A 19,537-nucleotide genomic window follows, 5' to 3' on the forward strand; every position below is an offset into this window, starting at 1 on the left:
GTGACCTAAAAATATTACTATTATTATTTGAATTACACTTTTATCCAAGGTGACATACAACATTTAAGACATAAATGGTTACATTTCTTTTGTTTTTCCAGTTGCAGCACAGGCAAGTGAAGTGACATACTCATGGTCACACATTCTCTGTAGCAGGATTTAAATACACAATCTGAAGGCCTGAAGTCCTAGGTCCAAAGCCTTAACCATTATGCCTCATTGCCTGCCAATAATATTAGCCTTTGGTAAAAACCCCATAAATACTGCATACAGAAAAGCACTTAGTTACTTAGTACTTCTGACATATCCAACTAACTCGAGGGATTATAATTGGTCCACTGTCTTATGAAATTTTCTGGGTGAAACCAAGTAGCACAGCGAGTAAATGCATATTCTTATAAAAAAAAATATTCCTGATTTTCAACTAAAGCTAACTGCTAGTTAAAAGGTTACTATGTAAAGAAATATAAAAATCTGATTTTTTTTAAAATACATCTATATAATACATGCGTGAAAATGAGCAACTGTAAAAGTATTCTGTGTAGTTAACACTTCTACATAGTACCAAGGAGGATTTCTGAAATGATCCTTTTTAAAGATTTGCAACATTTGAAGGTATTTTGGTATTGATGGTTAATTTCTTTTACTACCAACATATCTTAATGTGTGTATGATGCTGAATTTATTGTGAACCTTTGAACATTACCTTGATGAATGATCGAGCAATTTTAATTTTTTGTGATACAGAGAAGCAATCATCTTTTCTACAAGTATAGACAGTTGTCCAGATCCTAAAAGCATTCCCTAAATATGACATTTCCTGCACCATCTTTGACCTGTGGAATTAGGACCTTGTCATGAGATACTGCCAAAAGAGCCCAGAAAAGTTCAATGTCTGTGTGATAAGGCCACAGCACATTGCTCAAGAACTGTTCCAGAACCACTCTGGTAATTCTGGGCCAACACTGATACTGTCACTACTGACCACTGGTTAATACCTTGCTACTCCTCCATGAAGCCCAATTTGGCTCATTGTGGAAAATTTATGAACACTGAACTATGTTCAGTTAAAAGAGGCACACTAATATACACCTAGTTTTTTATCCCTACAGGTAGCCTTTTATCCTACCCCATAAATGTATTAAAGACTACGACATGTAGTAGTGTTATCATTATATTTTTCAGAAATTGAACAAAAGTTCAAACTTCTTTCACAATGTAAAATTTACAAATATTTTTAACATACCTTTAGCATCATCAGAGCCTGAAGCCAAAAGCTTAGGATCCATTAAATTAAAGTCAACACTCCAGCATCGCTTCTCATGCTCCTAATGTGAAAAGAGAATCAAATAACTGTGTGATAAACATGAGAGTATATAAAAAGGAATATGCAGAAAACAAACAAATTAAAGTCAGAAAAATTAAATGGCAAGTAAGGAAGAAAAGTGAAAATACAAAACAATATTCTCCAATCACAAAAGTCCCTTGGTTCCTTTTAGACTAGACTGTATAATTGACAAAAATACTGAAAAAAAAACCCACAAAAAATGTACTAATGAAAGACCCACTGGTCCATAAAGGAAACAATAATCTACTACTTTTAGCTACAGAGATGTCTGGACATATTTCTTCAAAAAAGGGACACTGGACACTGACAGGCTTTTTGTGCTGTTCACCTGTAGATGAAGAATATTTTAGTCATCACAGAACCTAAAAGGGTTAACTCTTAAGAATAATTTAAATTACTGTAATGAATGATCATGGTACTCTGTTAATTTGAAAGGAAAACCAGATGCATTCTGCTATGGCTTTCAGTCACCCAAAATAAACTTCACACTGATAGGCACCACATGTAGGATTCAGTTTAGATTAGCATAAGGATATGCCTTAATATTTACGTAGCATTCTTAAGATCTTAAGAGTAATGCTTTTCTGTGAGAAATTTCCTTAGCTCAATAAAAAAGCTGATAAAGATCCAAAGTGCAAAGCACATGGCTTTTGCTTTGTCTTAAATTACGCTAGTTTGTGCACACCAAGTCTTAAAAATTCAATAAATAGGTTTTTTTTTTTCTTTTTAAGGAAAAGACTATATTTTCTCATTATACAGATACTTGCCCCATTAACTGATAACCACAGACATAGACAAGCTATTCTTGCAAGTGATATGCAAATATGACTTTCCTACATTATTAGATTGCCAGACTAATTCTGCTGAAATGAAATAACTCTGCACCACCTTGCACTAGTCTATGGTTTTGTAAATGGGTATACTATCCAAATGAAATATGTAGCATATAACTGACATAATGAATTAACACTTTAAAGGAAAGAAAAAAAAAATTCTAAATTTTGTACATTTGTACATTTTCTCCAGGTCTGCCCAGATTTAAGTCCAGGTACTTCACATTTTCTTAAACATCCTAAAGACAAACATTTTAAATTAACTGGTAACTCCAAACTGTTCCCATAAATGTTACTGTGGGTGTATGTGTGATTGTAACTGAAATAGACCGGGGTCCTTCCCTGGGTTTAATTCAGCTTTTCAACTGTCCAGGAGTACAACATTGTCATATTTTGAAACTGTAAACTGCTTATATTAAGTTTTCTTTCTACTTAAATGAACCAGAAAGAACTACAATGGAACTCATCTACAAATTAATTTACAGGACCCTTAAGGCAATTTATCTACTGGGGAAATTTACATTTAAACGTAAACCAAGAGTTGTCAGAAAGAAAGACACCATTTCTTTTGGACATTGGAGAATACAAAGTTATGCATCACACTGATTACTAAATTAAAAAGCGAACCACGTCAACATCCACCCTTGATATTGCTGACTTTCAGTAAGCCTTTTCTAAGACATCTATATCAAAAGCTATTTTTTATTATACTTTGTTATTGTCATTTTCATACTTTAATAAATACCATGTTGCTTTTGCATTTCTACACTTTGTTTTTATATTCTGAGTGACTGAAGAGAGAAAGGAAATATTAGGGCACTTGCAGCAGGGAAGAGCACCATTTACTTATGCTGCTGGGTTTATTTACATCAATGGTGCATGCTGCTGACTGCCACTGACTCACTAAGATTATGTAAATGAGTTGCATAATGCAATATAGGCTTCAGCTAAAACTATAACGTAAATGAAAATTACGTACATTACTGGGAGTTCAATAACCGGTGAATACATGTGGCTAGGTATTCCCTGTCACCTCAGGTTTTCTTTACTTATTTTGCAAAGATTTAAAAATATAAGACTGTGTATATAAATGTATCTGCTTTAAAAATCTATTGTAACTATCACTACATCCCGATAGTAGGGAAATGTGCCAATACTGCTAGGATGCAAAAATAAACATTTCTTTCTAGGAATAAAATATTATTTTGATTGACTTCCATGGCAAGGTTGTAATGAAAGAAGGGGTAAGATTAAGCCTAGGAAAGGACTGCATATCTTTGGATATTAAGGTAACATTAAAATATTTTATTAAAAGATCAGATTAATTTTTTACTGAATACCAGCACTGCTTCTGCACAGAAACAGTATCCTAGGCTTAAACCCCATGCATGCTTGTTTTCTGTGCAAAGTTTTATGCTCTTCTGTGCACAAAAAACTAGTAAGATTTGTATTAGTTTGATTTTGTTTTTAATCTGTGGCTTACTACTCCAACCTCAACATTCCTCACATCTTTAAAACCTAATAATTGTCTCAAATTAACGCTTAACATTTTTTTATGACTTAACTGCAGCAGTCTTCACTTGTTTCATTTTGCAATACAGTAATCCCTCACTATATCGCGCTTCAACTTTCGCGGATTCACTCCATCGCGGATTTTATATGTAAGCATATTTAAATATATATCGTGGATTTTTTGCTAGTTCGCGTATTTCTGCGGACAATGGGTCTTTTAATTTCTGGTACATGCTTCCTCAGCTGGTTTGCCCAGTTGATTTCATACAAGAGACGCTATTGGCAGATGGCTGAGAAGCTACCCAATCAGAGCGCGTATTACGTATTAAATAAAACTCCTCAAATATATTGTGAGCACGGGGGCTGTTCGCACCCCTAGAGGATACGGCCGCTCCTCAAAAAACGCTGAAAGATTACCTTCACATTGCTCTCTTCTTTGCTGGGCTTACATATGGCTGCTTTATCAAGCGATATGCTTCCTGCACGGTGCTTCGCATACTTAAAAGATCAAACAGCACATATTGATTTTTGATTTTTACTTCTCTCTCTCTTGCTCTGACATTCTCTGCTCCTGATGGAGGGGGTGTGAGCAGGAGGGCTGTTCGCACACCTAGACGATACGGATGCTCATCTAAAAATGCTGAAAGATTACCCTTCACGTTGCTCCCTTCTGTGCAGCTGCTTCGTGAAGTGACATGCTGCACGGTGCTTCGCATACTTAAAAGCTCGAAGGGCACGTATTGATTTTTGTTTGTTTGTTTTTATCTGTCTCTTTCTCTCTCTCTCTCTCTCTTTGACATTCTCTGCTCCTGACGGAGGGGGTGTGAGCTGCTGCCTTCCCAGCAACTGCTTTGTGCGGCGGTGCTTCGCATACTTAAAAGCCAAACAGCCCTATTGATTTGTTTGCTTTTCTCTCTCTCTCTGACATTCTCTGCTCCTGATGCGCACTCCTTTGAAGAGGAAGATATGTTTGCATTCTTTTAATTGTGAGACGGAACTGTCATCTCTGTCTTGTCATGGAGCACAGTTTAAACTTTTGAAAAAGAGACAAATGTTTGTTTGCAGTGTTTGAATAACGTTCCTGTCTTTCTACAACCTCCTGTGTTTCTGTGCAAATCTGTGACCCAAGCATGACAATATAAAAATAACCATATAAACATATGGTTTCTACTTCGCGGATTTTCACCTTTTGTGGGGGGTGGTGGTTCTGGAACGCAACCCCCGCGATCGAGGAGGGATTACTGTACTATTGAAAAGAGAATAAAACTGAATCATTTAGCATTACCTGTTACATCTTATATATACATCAACTGACAGTTGAAAAATGCCATTAGTTAGCCTGCTTGAAAGTTTTTATTTTATTGGTGGATGTTACTTCAGAATGGTTTGTTGATACTAAACTTAACTGTGAAATATAGTCTTTTTTGCTTTTGATCTTTAATCATAATACCATAATTTTACCATATTACTGTATTTGCTGCATTGGCTATTTAAGTATTCTTTATCAAACTATTTCTTGATATATCACACAATTATTCTGAAATAAATTAAAAATATTGCAATATCCATATATTGCACTGCTGAATTTTGAATCATGAACAAAATGCCTCCATTCCATGGCAGACGTTTTACGCTACAAACACTATGATATTACAGTTTTTGTAAAGATGATATAAAGACATAATGAGTTGAATATTACTCAGCATACTGAAGGATTTCAAATAAGCACTAAAAGCATCATCCACATAAGAAGAGTTTTTAGAATCACAGGAAATTAACATACATAAATGAAGTCCTTTAAATTCATAGTTAAGAAAATAAAATGAGCTGTTCAGTTTAACCCACAAAATGTTTATTTTACTGTACTTATGTGCGCTATTTAAAGTGACAAATGACAAGAGTTAAAATGATGAAAAATAATGGCATTAAAATTAAAAAGCAGGTTTGTCTTACCTGGTAGACTTTGGATCTCTGACCTGTAAAACCATCCCACAAGATCACAGTTCCTTCATAGTCACTGCTGGCTAACAAGTTTTTATGATAACTACTCCAGCTGATACAGCTATAAATAAATATATAAATAAAACTAATTATAAAAATATTTCCAGCAATAAATTCAACTGTTATAAAATACACTGACAATAATATATAAACTTGGTATTCCACCACTCCGCGTCACTGTTAAAGCCTATGTCAATAGCAATGAAAACAAGGCAAGAAGCAAACGTCATTAGAACGTAAGTTTACCAAGAGGGCGGTAAAAAAAATTGCAAACGCATACACATACCAGGGAATCAGATGTAATCTAGGTGAATAAATGAAAAGACAGGCGAAATTTCCTTTGTAGGAAACAGAGGCCACAAGCTGCAATTCTAACAGGGGCCCAGTTATCATGAGGCAAAAATGCTCCCTCTTCTGTATCAGACTGTTTTCTAAAATATTAACAAAAAGATCCAAAGTGTAACTAGCTGTTTTTAGAGAAGCTCTGAACACTGCATATTTTTAATAACCAAGTACTGTTAATGAGCCAAGACAGAAAACTTAATTGCGGCAAACAAAGATGAAAGGAAAGTTTTTCATTTTAATCTCCTTATTATCACTTTTTTTGACTCGTTAAATTCAATTTATTTGAAGCAGCTGCTTATTAAACATTTTTGCTACAGAAGACCTGCACAAACAAAAAAAACAACAATGCTAACACTTAAAACTATAGGAATAAATTATGTGAAAATGCAAAATACATTTACTCTAAAATCAACGTAAGTCAAATCTGATCTTTTTTCGCCTTTAATAGGATTATGAAAGCAACGGTATTTAAATGAAAAAATAATTTTTAGTGAAAAAAACTAAAACTAGCTGTAAACATGTCCACACATAATACTTTGTGAATTGCCCTTTTGCTTTGATTATAACAGTAATTGTATTTGGATTGGCCTCATTAAACTTCACAAACCTAGTATAGTTTGTGTACAGAGCACACATGGCTTTTGGGTCTCCACAATCACTGAACCCTACACTGGAGCACCACATCTGCAGAGTAGTCCAGCCTTAGTACCTATGATTTAAATCTCTTAATAACCTTTCATCATCCAAACTTCTGCAGATTCTGACGGCATTTGGAGATTATAACAACAAACCATCGACAGCACCTCATCTAACTGTTGTGCTCATGTGTGTTCACTTCTTTCATAGATTTATATGTTGCAAAGTTCTTTAATATAAAAAAAACTATACATTTTTGTGCCATTATTGATTCATGCGGTTTTTCTGGTTGTTTTTGTCATGGTTATGGCTTTGAGAATGCAAAATAAAGAGAAAGACATTCCTACAGTTCAACATTGAACACTTACTGTTGGACATAAAAAGAGTACTCCTAAAATTAATACTCCTGAGAGTATTCCTAAAATTATACAGCATCAGTTAAGTTTTTTAGTTCACAAAAGTCTTTATATAAAAAGGTACAAAAAAACTCCACTGAGTGCTTTAAAACCAAGGCGTTATATTTTTGCGTGCTGGTTAAAGGAAAAAGAATTAACATTCTCAATAAAAAAAGCAAATCAATTAAAATTAAGGCAAAAGATGTAGTTCAATTAGCAACAGTAATTGCTTACTAAAGAAAAATGTGGCTGGAACATAAACCACTGCGGCCCTACAAAATACGAGTTTGACATGCCTGCATTTTCTTTATTAGGACCCAATTTTTGAGATAAGGAAATTTCATTTGATTTCAGTTTGTGTAGTAGTGCTACCATTCTGCAAAACAACTTATAATAATGCAGATTTTCCTTTTCTGAGAGCATCATTAAAATGTTTTGCGAAACTAGAGATGATTAGCATTACTGAATCCTTTACTTTTTCTCTTTCTAATTTCCATTAAAATTTTTGAAACAGATGAATACACAGGTGTCGTTTCTTTACTATAAGCCTTGTGTAAACCGATTAAAAAGAAGCAGAGACTCTAAAAAGTAGCACTGTACACATCATATTCGAAACTTACCTAGCAAATTAAGTAACTTCAAATGTAAATGTATTATAATAGCAGGAATAATTGGTTTCTAATTAAGAACCCGACTAAAATAAAAGATTTCAGCTTGCAGAGGACTAGAGTTTGGCAGGGTCAGATTCTCTGTGACTTTGTGACACTTAAAATACTTCTGCAGTACATCATAAATGTGACTCTTTGGTCAGGTGGATGAAAAAGTAGGCAAAGGTAATAACTTTTGACTATGAGGGCAACTGCCCAGCTTGATCAACTGTCCTTTGTTTGTGGTATAGATACCACAACAAATACACAAAGCCAGCAAAAATGGATGTCAGAATACTTGTCTCCATATGGATGTAAAGATCTAGAAAGCCTTGAGTCATGGGAAGTTGTAGCACTTACATTGTTGATGTTTTTTTTTCTTTCTAAATTTTTTAACCTTCTATAGAGATGTGGTGGTCTACATGGTACATAAAGGTTTATGCTCTATACTATACAACAAATGTTTGGAAAGGACTAGAATAACCTATTTAGTAGATGCATAAAATAAGCAGTTTAGAAAGTATAACTACATTCTTTTTAAACTATAATAATTATACAAGTATTGTGTATTTCATAAATATATAATGTAAATGCAATTTACTTGTACAAGGCCACCATTGATATGTTTCTTCACAGTCCAACTTTGCTTGGCTAAATGAACAAGCCAAATAAAAAAATACCAATGGGCTTTAGTATTAACAGCATTTTAAAAAAGGCATGGTGTGAAACTTGTCCAATTAAAATAGTACTATTAATTTTTAGACATCACAGTGCTTCCAACTGCAATTAAACAAAACCAGAGCAAACAATGTACTAGAAGATTAAAAGCTATGTATTATGATATGCATTCATCCATTTTCCCAGCATGCTTATTAACTATAAGGTCACAGGTAGCCCACTGCATCATACATATTAGTACTTAAAAAGTAAACAACTGTACTCTGCACCTAACTAATAAATCATATTGCATGGCAGCCTTTTCTAGTCCAGGATTCCAATTCAAACTGCAAGAAGCAAAAAAATACCAGTCTGCTTCTAGGCACAACCACAGTGGCAAATTCTGAGACATCACTCCAAATGTAAGTTGCTAGAAAAAAAACTCATGATAAAAAAACATGAAGAATAAACAAACTGTACATAGCGGGTGATCAGTCCAAGTTCCAAGCACTGAGGTACTACAGTGTTACCTGTTTTATTACTGTCAACACCATTAGTCACCAGAAAATAACATTCAAATATACAAATATTCAAGTGTCAATTACTGTAATATACTTAGCTTTAAACTTTAGAATTTGAAGCAGAAATTACCTGATTTTAGAGTTACATGTCATTTCATTAACAGGATAATGAATGTCCACTGCATCTTGGATCACTGTTCCATATTCGAACACTTTTATTTTCTTTGTAACACCAGCAATAGCAAAATAGTCACAGTCACGGTCAAATTCAATACTACAAGAGAAATCAATGCTATGTTAAAATAATTTGATATATTCAGTATTATGTAGCTCTACAAATCTGTTTTACATTTACTCTGTGATATTTTTTATTTCACAAAAATGTGTTACTGGACATACACTCAGACTTAAATGCATGTAAACAAACAATTTTTCCATATTATGACTAACTTAAAGTTAACATTCAGATTTGTGTGGAAATAGGTATGGCCCACATTTATTAGATAGCCTCACTTTTTAACTGCCCAATGCAAGTCATTGTCTAAAATTCCACTTATACATTGCTATAGTGCACTGTTAATAATGGCCAAATAATATAGCATTTTATGCACGGTATGCTTTAGTATATTTATGGCACATAGAACATATGTCCATAAGCCTCCAAGCTGCATATCATTTTTATTTTCATCTGTAACAGGTCAGGTCTTGTTTAATATAAGAGTTATCTATTAAAAAATAGAGTTAAAAGCAATCCATCAGGAATGAGACAGCCTCAAAGACATTCAAGTACAAGTATTATCTGTAAATTACTTTATAATGATATACAGTAGCTTTGTGTACTGTCATCTTGTGCTTCTGTGTTTCTGTTTTTTCAAATGAAATTATTATATTAAGGAATAATACATTTGTGGGAGACAAGCATGAATGCACATTTAAAAACACACACCCGGACAGGGCATCTACACCAGGTGACAAATAGTTTTATGTTTTTTCTTTTAAATTATAACCTGATAAGTGAGTAATTCTCCAATAAGTGATTTTAATTTGAAATCTGTGGGACAGTATATTATATTATATATATATATATATATATATATATATATATATATATATATATATATATATATATTATACACATACATACACACACACAAACAACTGGTCAAAAGTTTTTCTACTGAAAAATTGAAGTGCAATTAATGAAGGAAAATGCTACAAAAGTAAGGCGTACATTTAAAGTTGAGGTTGGCAGAAACTGGGAAAAAAATCCAGAATATTCCAAATTGGCCTTGTTCAGGGAACAACTAATAACTTACAACCTAAAGATGTTCTGCAGCAATTAAAGTAAATTAAGGCTTGCAAGTTGAAGCAAATAATTTGTACATGTGTTCCAACTTCTGTTGTCTATCTTAAAGTAGAGTTGGAACATACTGTTTTACTACACCCTCTTAGTACTACTTGGACAGTATTACACTGTATAAAGTTCACAATTCCAGTGATAATGGCAATTAACAAATTAAACGAGACACAGCATTAATACCCTTGGAAGGGTCTTTCATTTACAGAAATTGCAAAAACAATTTAAATGAGTATGGTGCCCTATAGAATCCAAAGACAACTGGAAACTGGAAGAAACTCTAATAGAAATGATCTGGAAGAACCAAAGTCACAACTCAATCAGAAGACAAGTGGCTCATAAAAGGACGTCTTAGTTTCTACTGTGAAGAGGAAACTTTGTGTTGCAGGTTTGACAGGGTGAGTAGCAGTTAGAAAGCCATTCCTTAAGGGACAAAATAGGGGCTTGAAATACTGGCTGCGGACTACTGCAGACTAGAAGAAAGTCTTATGTACCAATGAATGAAAATTTGAAATCTTTGGTTCATCAAGCAAGGTGTTTGTATGCTGTCAAGTTGATGAAATGACGGTTCCTCAGTGTGTGACACCAACTCTCAAACACAGAGGAGGAATTATGATGGTCTGGGATTCTTTGTTGGAGGCAGAGTTGGTGACTTGCATTCTAAATCAAAAGGGTTACCACAGTTTTTCCTATTATACCAGAACTTAATGATTCCTTGACTTATTTTTTATTTGCCATTTTCTTACCACTCTTAATTTGTTTTATGCCTTGATTTCATAAAACATTAAGACATCAAACTGCATACATTTCAAAATGGTTGGATGTCTTGATGGGTACTGCTGGTTAAGTTATCAGGAAGTGGAAGCTATGTCAAACCACCAAGATGCTGCCTTGATAAGGCTGTTCCTTAAAACCATTGGTGCAAACATTACAACAACTAGTAGGAGAAATTACTGAGATGTCAACAATCACTTTGAAGGAGCAAGGGAGTTCATTAGCTGAAGATGGATGAAGGCAACCATATCAAAAGCTCCACATGGCATTAGACTACATGTGAAAGTGGCACCAAAGAAGCCATTCCTTAAAATGAACCACATCAACAGTTTGGGAAATAAGCATTAGACTGACTCCACTTGCAATGCGGAAAAAGATTTTCTGTTCAGATGTAGAAGCACCTTTTTCTCTCTATCTGCTGTAGCTACCAAGAAAAAAAAATATAGCTTCTTCCTGTCCTTCCTTTTCACAGCACAGACTCACCCATCAAGTTGAATCACATAGCTTTCTCAGTAATTCTCTTCAAGGGATAGGCACACTTATACACAGTTCACATACAAGGCTAAACCCAAAGACATAACCTTTGAGACACTAACACACTTAAAACAATGTTTCTTGAGCTCTTTGTATGAATGTTTTCTGTTTAAACGTGTTCACAATTCTTTCACTCATTTTTAGCATACCAGTAAAATGGCTTCTCTATTATCTCAAAACACTTTATATGGTAGTGAATCATGGAATCTAAAAAAGCAGATATGGAGAGGCTTTAAATTACACAGCTTGTGATGAACAGACAGATGCCAAAGATCTCACTCAGAAACCATATCCAAAACTCATGAAATCTGACAGAGGCATTTACAATGGAAAGAAAATTGGGCAGGGCATGTGGAACACTTGGCAGATGATAGATGGACATTCTGGAGGCTTTAAAACTATACACAGCCATTTTGTCAACCTCCATGAGATACGGTCTATGGAAACACCTCAGCCCTAGATGGAACGCAACAGCCAAGGGCCATGAAAATTACATACACACACGAGAAAACATATATACACACACACACACACCCTCTATATACTAGATTCCCCAGAAGAGCAATAGGTAGGGCAACAGTAGGAGACAGCTGCAACCACAGAAGGTGCAAAGACTGCCTTAGGAGCAGTGGGGAGCACAGTGGCTGGGATCTCTCTAAAAGAGCAAGCAGCAAAAGGGTTACTATGGAGAACAGGAAGGCTCAGGGGTAAAGACAGTATAAGTCACGAATGCATAGTGCTTTTGTCGAGCAACACCCTTAAAACCAAAAATAATTGGAGAATGAGGCCAGAAATATCTCTGAGAAGGGGTTGTAAAGATGTCTCTAAGCCAAAGATCCCTTGAGTGCAGAGTTGGGAGAATTGAGGAAAAGAACTCAACAAGGTCATATAAAGTGTTGGGGTAGAGGGGAAGGAAAGTCAAAGCAAACAACTGTGCAGCTTTTTGGTAGGCAAATAAACTGACCACCCAATTTAGTGTACAGGGTCTTATAATTCTTGGAATTAGACTCAAAAGAATGCAGAGTTTTGATTTACTTTTCTATTACTTTGTACTTTAAGATCTTTCTTTCATTATCTCTCCCTTTCTTTAATTAAAAAATATTCTTCATACTTTGGCCTCAAAACACATATAAATAACTAACATTTATTGCAATCTTGTACAGAAGGATATTGTACAAATGAAGTAGTAATATTTTCTATTAATCAACACACACCAAAATAAGGAAAAACAAACAGGATACCTGGAGACAATACTGGATCCATTGTAGAGATCACTGGCATATGAGAGAGTGGCTAAAGGCCTGACAGAGTTATACCGTGTAAATTTAGAAAGACACTCCATAAAATCATCCAACTGGTTGGTAGTTCTGTTTTCATCTAATAGAAAAAATGAAGAGAGACTCTGTTGTGTTATTAACCACAAAACAGCAATGCACACAGCGACCTGGAAACAGTATGTTTCTGAACACCAAATACTACTGTATAAAATTAACTGTGAACTAGATAAGTTTTAAATTTAGTACTTACAAGACAAGATGAAAACTAAGTACAGAGTAGGTGAGTCACTTTCAGATATTTCCAAAATGGACTGTTAAGAACCAGTTTACAAATATGTAGAGCATCATACTTAAGCTGCACTTATTTCATGAAGCCAGAAAGCTCTGTGTTCAAACTGTCTACTTTTCTTTGTCATTTCATCTGTTGAGTTTATAACCTGTCATGTCCTACATGAATACAAGAGCCAAAAGGCTGAGTTAGATAAAGCTGTGATAGCCATGTAACCACATGCTAGGGGTGGTTAGGGAACATATTCTAAACTGTTTGAAAGCTCAGAGTATATCAGGAAAGTGATCACTCTTTTGCTTATAATGCTAATTTCTCCTGGGAAGAAATACAATTAAACAAACGATAAATATAATTTTCCTTATCAAAAATAATAAAGACTGGCATCCCTTGACAAAATTAAAGTTGCTTAAAAGATAAGAGAGAAAATCAAAGTGTCCATAAAGTCCATTTTTGTGTGGCATATGAATATCAAGTACAATTAACAAAAAATGTTAATTGTTTGTAAGAAGTTTGCTTATGTTTGTATGGGTATTCCATCAGATAGTCTGGTTTTTCTACCATATCCCAAAAAATATCCTTAGTAGGACTAAAAATTCCAAACTGATCCTGTGTGAGTATGGGCATATGTGTGACTGGGCCCCAGCAAATCACTGGTGTCCTCTCCACCTCCTCAACCCTGAATTGAATTAAGCAGGTTTGAGAATGTTATGTTTTTAAATATTCATGAGAAGAAATAAAAAAAAACTTGCCTGTGATCCGAGACATGCGGTTAGAAAAGTAGCATTGCTCAAGATCCTCAAAATGTGCAGTGAGTCTCTTTCTCCGAGATGCAAGAGTACTATTGTACCACGTTTGCCGCTTTCCCTATAAAAATAATTAAAAAAAGATAGATAGATAGACAGACAGACAGACACACACATACTATTGACAGCCTTGTAACCTTTGACTTCTTTGCTATGTCTGGATCTGAAGAACCGGGGTATACCAATGCCAACAGACTTAAAATAGGGTAATAACAAGAATTCTTTAACTTCTAAAACATACATCATATCCAAAAATAATGTTTTATAAAGAAGTCTTGTAATTTGTATAGCTGTTGTCAATATTATTAGCACCCTTGCATTTTAGGTTTGGAATGTTGAATATCTTGAGAAATAATTGAACTATACCAACTTTTCACCATCAGAATATTTTAATGGAAGGCATAACATTATACAAGAAAAAAAAGGTCCGTTCATCTTTCATATTTTTTTTTTCCCCACAAAAGAAAATGAAAGTGAGACTTGTACAGTATTAAAAGGCACTATTCCCCAATATTGTAATGAACATTGTTTGGCAATAAACACATCCTACGAACATTTCTTGTTGCCATCTATAATCTGCTTGCACCATTTTACTGGTAGTTTCTCCCACTGTTTAGATGAATACGAGTGTGAAGAAATGTTAGAGACGCACAACGGTTTACAATCTGAACTAAAAAAAAATATATATACTAAAAATTATAGATTATATATTAGGGCTGTCAAACAATTAAAATTTTCAATCACAAAATGACACACAAATGATCTCAATTAATCTTGTGTTTATCAAAAGGTAGTTCAGGAATGTCCAGTAGTCCCTTATGAATCTAACTGCTGTACTTTGCTGCTCAAACTGTAAAGACTTGTGAATTTCACATGAATCCCTGATATATAATTTTCCTATGTGAAAGTAATTTGTAAGAATTATCAGACCTGGCTCAATGAAATCTCTCAGCACTCTATCTTCAATTATTTTTAAAGGCCTGCAATTTGATGCGATCTATGTTCCAATAAAAAGTGGCAGCCTTGGATTTTGCTTTATTAATGGGCCTAGTTTATTGCTTAACATTAGAGCTATCAAAGATGGTGTACTTCTGAGGTATTTAAATTTGCCAGCATTAAGTTTACAAGTATCAACAATTCACATCTGGAAGTTTTAAAAGAAACTATCATAAATTTTGTCTTTCACAGCCATCTTTAATGGAATGACTTGCATCAGGGGTTTCCAAACTTTTTTAAGACAACATCCTTCAAAATGTTGAACCTTTTGGTCAGGGCTACCACTAATATGCATCCTATCACTCACCTCTACCCTTAGCATTTAAGGATAAATTTTTGTGGTTTATGTCTTTTAGCTTTTTCTTGTGTACATTAAAAGTTTTTAATTAATTATTTTTTTAATTTAAGAACAGTAGTATGGTTTGATAAGGAATAAAAAGGTATAAAAGTTCCCTATTTTTATTTTTACAAAAATTACACAATTACATGCAAGTCCAGACCAAAAGTATAAAAATAACTCAAGTTACATGACTTCACACAAACAAGGAAGACAACAACTAAAAATAAACTGTCATAATTATATCTGTTTTATAGGGTCACTATTGTCAATTTCAGATTCCATGTTTGATAACTTAAAGCACAATCCTGCTTCTAACTTCAGCCTATTTCTATATTTATTTTCCAAGAAAGCTATGAAAATTACCAAATACTGAAAACTCTTTATGAGACCATATCCATGGTAGTAAAATTCCATTTAAAAACACAGATATCTGCCTCACTTTTCATTCACAACACTCTGCTTTTTCAACCTATGAAAACGAATACTTATGAAAATGCTTTCCAGAGCCGGACACTTTTAAAAATGGCAGTGCTGTGTCTCAGCGTCAATAAGTGAAAACAAAAATTTCTGAAAACATTAACTCCATTGTGTACTGGCTGTTTCATGCTTATTATGCGGTTCTTTCTTGCTCAATACTATGTCTCACCCCCCAGTTGGTCAACCATTACTGTAGAAATCCATATTCCAATAGAGTGGACAGAGGAGGGTTTCTTTTCATGGCACTTGTTTGCTTATCTGAATGCAATCTGAATTGCATTTTGTGCAAAACTGAGGTCAAGCGTCTACTAACAGTGCATAATATAATTGTAAGTAATATATGTGCTCAAACTGCACAAGCATGTTTGGTCCGATTGACACGACAGAACTTCTTCTGATTGTGTGACACCCCAATTATGAGAAGCAATCAGGTATCACAACCTCTCTCAAACTACACACAAAATGACTGTCACTGAAGTTTAAATTTAGGACGACTCACAAAATTAGTCAGCAACTTCAAATCAGGCTTAAAATCATGCCAAAATCGCACACAGCACACCCAGTTTAAGACCACTATGCTGTGCACAGACAAGTGCCCGGCTGTCATATCGCATGACAGCCACAGATCTAATGATCTGCAGAGATGGCAAAGGACGAGCGGGCAAATATTTTAGAAGCAGGATCGCAAGTGGCGAGGGGAGAGGCGCGAGACGGGATGTTGCCGTACACGGTAATAGCAGGGCGGAGCAGCTTAATCACAGTAGCAAGGAGTATGGAGAGGTGGGCAGGCGAGAGGAGGCTGTACATGCTAATAGTGGGAGCAGAGCAGCACTTCACAAGCAAAGAGGATGTGGAGGTGGACAGGTGAGAGGAGGACTGATAAAATAAAAAAAAGACTCGTGGACCCAGCCTGTCAGATATCAGAAAAGGGGCATCAGGAAGTGACGTCTCTGTTCTCCGTGTCAGTGCAGACTGTGTAGTGCTGCTAAGCTTATGTCGAGAATAAAGTTGACATTTCCACTTTATTCTTGCCGTTTATCTCAAGATTAAAGTCGACATGTTGACTTTATTCTCGTAGTTTGTCATTGAAGTAGAACATCGTAAAGTAAACTTCATCTTAAAATGAATACTTAATTTACTAGATTTTCTCAAACCTCGTCATAAATTATGTAGCACATGAAATGCTTTGTGTTATCGTGTGGTGATTGGTTATGTGGAGAAAGAAAAAGGAAGGATAGGAATTGAGGTTTTGGTACATCAGACAGAGACAGCACGCATGCAATAAAGACAGCCTGCTTAGAAGAACATCCATTGAATTCTGTGTTCATGTCTCCAACCACCAGATCACGAACCCAACATTTACACAATTTTAAAGTTAAACCTGTGCAATACCCATTCATACATCCAGTTTTTTGGAGCCTCGTCACACCTGCCATGAAGTTCTCTACACTGGACGTACACCTGGGGACCCCTTACTGCAAGGGAGCAGCACTACCGCCACACTACCGTGCATGTTTAATACATGCTTTAATGCATTTCATCACGAACATGATATCAAGTATTTATCTTAGCATTGTAAATGTTCAGAGAGCAGGAATATCATCAAGTGAATGCATTCTGTGCGGCGATCCCTCCCGGTGCCTCCTCAGTGCAAAAGGAAGTCCGTTTAAGAAGCTCATAGTGATTAACAACTCAGCCGGGGAAACACAACACATTTAATGCACTACACTAACTTATGACGGGGTTTGAGAAAATCTAGTAAATTAAACATTGATTTTAAGATGAAGTTTAGTTTACGACATTCTATTTTAATGATAAAATAAACTATGAGAATAAAGTGGAAATGTCAACTTTAATCTCAACATAAACGGTGAGAGTAACGTGGAAATGTCGAGAATAAAGTCAACATGTTGACTTTATTCTCGACATATAGTTTTTTTTTTCTTCACCGTGGCCCTAATACGCTTCCGTAGTTTTGTTAAAGTGACCCATCTGCCATTTCTTTTTTGTTCATATTTTGCCCTGCCGTAGTGCAAGTGTGCACTGAATATCCAACAGGCTCTCACTTTCCCACTCAAAAGTCTTATTCATAGGTACTTTCAATTTTTTCCAAATGTTTTACCAACATGAGCAAAAAAGGTGTTCAGAAAACAACACTGCTCAGTTATTTCAGAAAAGAGACGCAATGTAATGAAGGTGCAGCGTCAACTCCTCATGTGGCAATTTCAGACAAAGACATTGCAGAGGCTGGTCCATCAGGGGAAATCTCTTCAGCACATACTCTGCCAATTGATAAACCTAAGCACCGCTTATCCAGCATAAACAAACAATGGTTTAAAGATTTTGATTGGCTAATGGTCAAAGAAAATGGTACGTGGTGCTCATTGTGCATGAAATATTCAAAAAAACATCCCCCAAGGAGGGAGTTACCTTGGGTAAATGTGCCATGCACAAGAATTCGAAAAGAAAGTTTGCTGGACCATGAAAAAAGTAAAACGCACATTGAGTCTTCTGCTGACCTTTTAGGAAAGTGTGTATTGGGATAAATAAAGTATCTATCTATCTATCTATCTATCTATCTATCTATCTATCTATCTATCTATCTATCTATCTATCTATCTATCTATCTATCTACTAGAGCAAACTGGAATCGGTCAAATTGAAAGATCTGTATCTGTGTTAAATAACTTACAGAGAGATTCCTTTGTGGGAGCTTTAAGAGCCATGTATTGGTTGGCAGAAAATGAGTTGCCACATACAACGTTGTTTGAAAAGCTGTTGGAACACTGTAAAGAAATGGGTTGTTCCTTTTCTCGGAAGAAAAGAAGAATACATATTTAACTGAAGACACCTTCTGCATATGCAAGTTGGCTTTGAAGAATATTTTTAAATTTTTTTCATTGTTTTCACTTTTCTTTCCGACAGCGACAATACTTGTGCCTCTTGGTTTATGTCATAACAATTGTAAAATTTTTGTTAGGGTTGAAGGATCTTGAATTGGATTCTTCTTAAATTTAATAAAAAATATTCTAGCACAAGTGTCAAACCTTAAAAAAGGAAGCCATATTGAGCATTGGAAAATAATTAATAATAATTAACTAATAAAAATAGTGCACATTTAATTTTCCCCACCAATAAATTTCCCCGTCCCGCCCCACCTGGCTACTTTTTCATGCCACCTGGCTGGAAAAAAATTCTGGGGAGAACACTGAAACACTTTTGTAAATGATAGGAAGGCAAACGTGGATTGAGATTTTTCTTATTAAAAACAATGTTTAAAAATGAAAAAACGCAGTAGTGTGAACTTAGCTTGAAACAATATCTTTCAGCTGATGATTAGTACTATTGCTACTAAAATGCAATGTTAGATACGTGTATTTTTTATTAATACTGATAATTGTTAAAGTTCATCTTTGTATCATCATTGTAGGTTCTTTGCCTCCTCCAAAACAAAAAATCTTGAAACAGTAGAGAACCAAACACATGAAAGAGATAATTCTGCTGCAGACCGCTAGTGTGAGTAGAGCAGGTAAGAAACAGAGCCCAAGATGCTCTCTTTTACAGAAATTCATTGGTTTTGGTGTGTGGTTCTACAGAAGTCTCCATCCTGCCATGAATCTGCTTGAAAAGAAAGAAAGAGGGAGCAGTAACCTGAGAGCTAATGTGAGCATTGGAAGACTTCGATTTGATATGGGCAATGGACAAGAAAGTGGAGAATGAGGGTGGGAGAGACAGGAGTGGAGTTCTCACAGCAGGAGCACTGTGAGGCTGAGCAGTGGAATTGAAGCACAGGTG

General features: G+C 35.1%; 1 protein-coding gene across 2 annotated transcripts in view; it reads right to left on the bottom strand.

Moving 5' to 3' along the window:
* Positions 1–19,537, bottom strand: part of cop1 (COP1 E3 ubiquitin ligase) — an 84,978-nt gene that overhangs the window by 22,998 nt on the left and 42,443 nt on the right. For both annotated transcript variants that reach the window (XM_028811315.2, XM_028811314.2), the window contains exons 10-14: positions 13,876–13,990; positions 12,802–12,937; positions 9,026–9,169; positions 5,647–5,755; positions 1,247–1,328 (exon numbers count right to left, since the gene is read on the bottom strand). In XM_028811315.2, the coding sequence (XP_028667148.1) occupies positions 1,247–1,328; positions 5,647–5,755; positions 9,026–9,169; positions 12,802–12,937; positions 13,876–13,990 (586 nt within the window). The remainder of the gene's footprint in view (positions 1–1,246; positions 1,329–5,646; positions 5,756–9,025; positions 9,170–12,801; positions 12,938–13,875; positions 13,991–19,537) is intronic.

This window comes from Erpetoichthys calabaricus, chromosome 10, assembly GCF_900747795.2.
Source record: "Erpetoichthys calabaricus chromosome 10, fErpCal1.3, whole genome shotgun sequence".
Classification (NCBI taxonomy): Eukaryota; Metazoa; Chordata; class Cladistia; order Polypteriformes; family Polypteridae; genus Erpetoichthys; species Erpetoichthys calabaricus.